At 43.8% G+C, this 802-nt stretch overlaps 1 protein-coding gene across 1 annotated transcript in view; it reads right to left on the bottom strand.

Moving 5' to 3' along the window:
* The window catches only part of LOC107639472 (beta-amyrin 24-hydroxylase), a 4,016-nt gene continuing 3,235 nt past the window's right edge, over positions 22 to 802 (bottom strand). Inside the window, exon 2 of the mRNA XM_016342980.1 lies at positions 22 to 727. Within this exon, the coding sequence (XP_016198466.1) occupies positions 89 to 727 (639 nt within the window). The 3' untranslated portion in view covers positions 22 to 88. The remainder of the gene's footprint in view (positions 728 to 802) is intronic.

An 802-nucleotide genomic window follows, 5' to 3' on the forward strand; every position in this document is an offset into this window, starting at 1 on the left:
AACGGCAGGGTAAACATAAAATTAAGGCAAGAAATGAATTGGATTCTTCACTGCTGCAACCATGAAACACATACATGTTCCTTTAATTTCACGCCGATGAGAATGGAGCAAAGCGAGCAACAGGCTTGCACTTTAACGGCTTTGCCAAAAACACAGTTACCCTTCCTTCCTCGGACATATCAACCCCATTATTTTTTCCATCGTTAACAACCCAATCAAAGCACTGAATCAAACTCGCCAGTGTTCCTTGTATAACAAGCAATGCAAGTGAGGTGCCAGGGCAGCTTCTTCTTCCACTCCCAAAAGGCAGTAACTGATAGTATTGGCCCCTGACATCGATTTTACTCTTTCCAGGTTCTTCCGTTTGCAAGAACCTCTCAGGAAGGTACTCGAGCGCGTTGTCCCAGTGGTTTGGGTCCCTTCCAATGGCCCAAGCATTGACAAAGATCTTGGAATACTGAGGAATGTCATAGCCTTCGACTTGGCAGCTTCTTAAGGCTTCTCTTGCGAAGATCGGTGTTGGTGGGTGAAGCCTCAGAGTTTCTTTGACTACTGCTTGGAGATAATGCAGATTTGGTATATCTGATTCTTTCACCAGTCTGTCCTTCCCAACTACAGAATCGATTTCTTCTCTTGCCTTCTTTAATGCGTGTGGGTTCCTTATCAGCTCTGCCAGTGACCACTCTAACACACTTGCTGGCCCATTAGTCCCCGCAATGAACATGTCCTGTGGAATCACATTGTGTACCAATGTCTAACTAATTAAGGAGAAACATAAAACAACTAATATTTTTTATTAACA

The sequence above is a fragment of the Arachis ipaensis genome, chromosome B04 (genome assembly GCF_000816755.2).
Source record: "Arachis ipaensis cultivar K30076 chromosome B04, Araip1.1, whole genome shotgun sequence".
Lineage (NCBI taxonomy): Eukaryota > Viridiplantae > Streptophyta > Magnoliopsida > Fabales > Fabaceae > Arachis > Arachis ipaensis.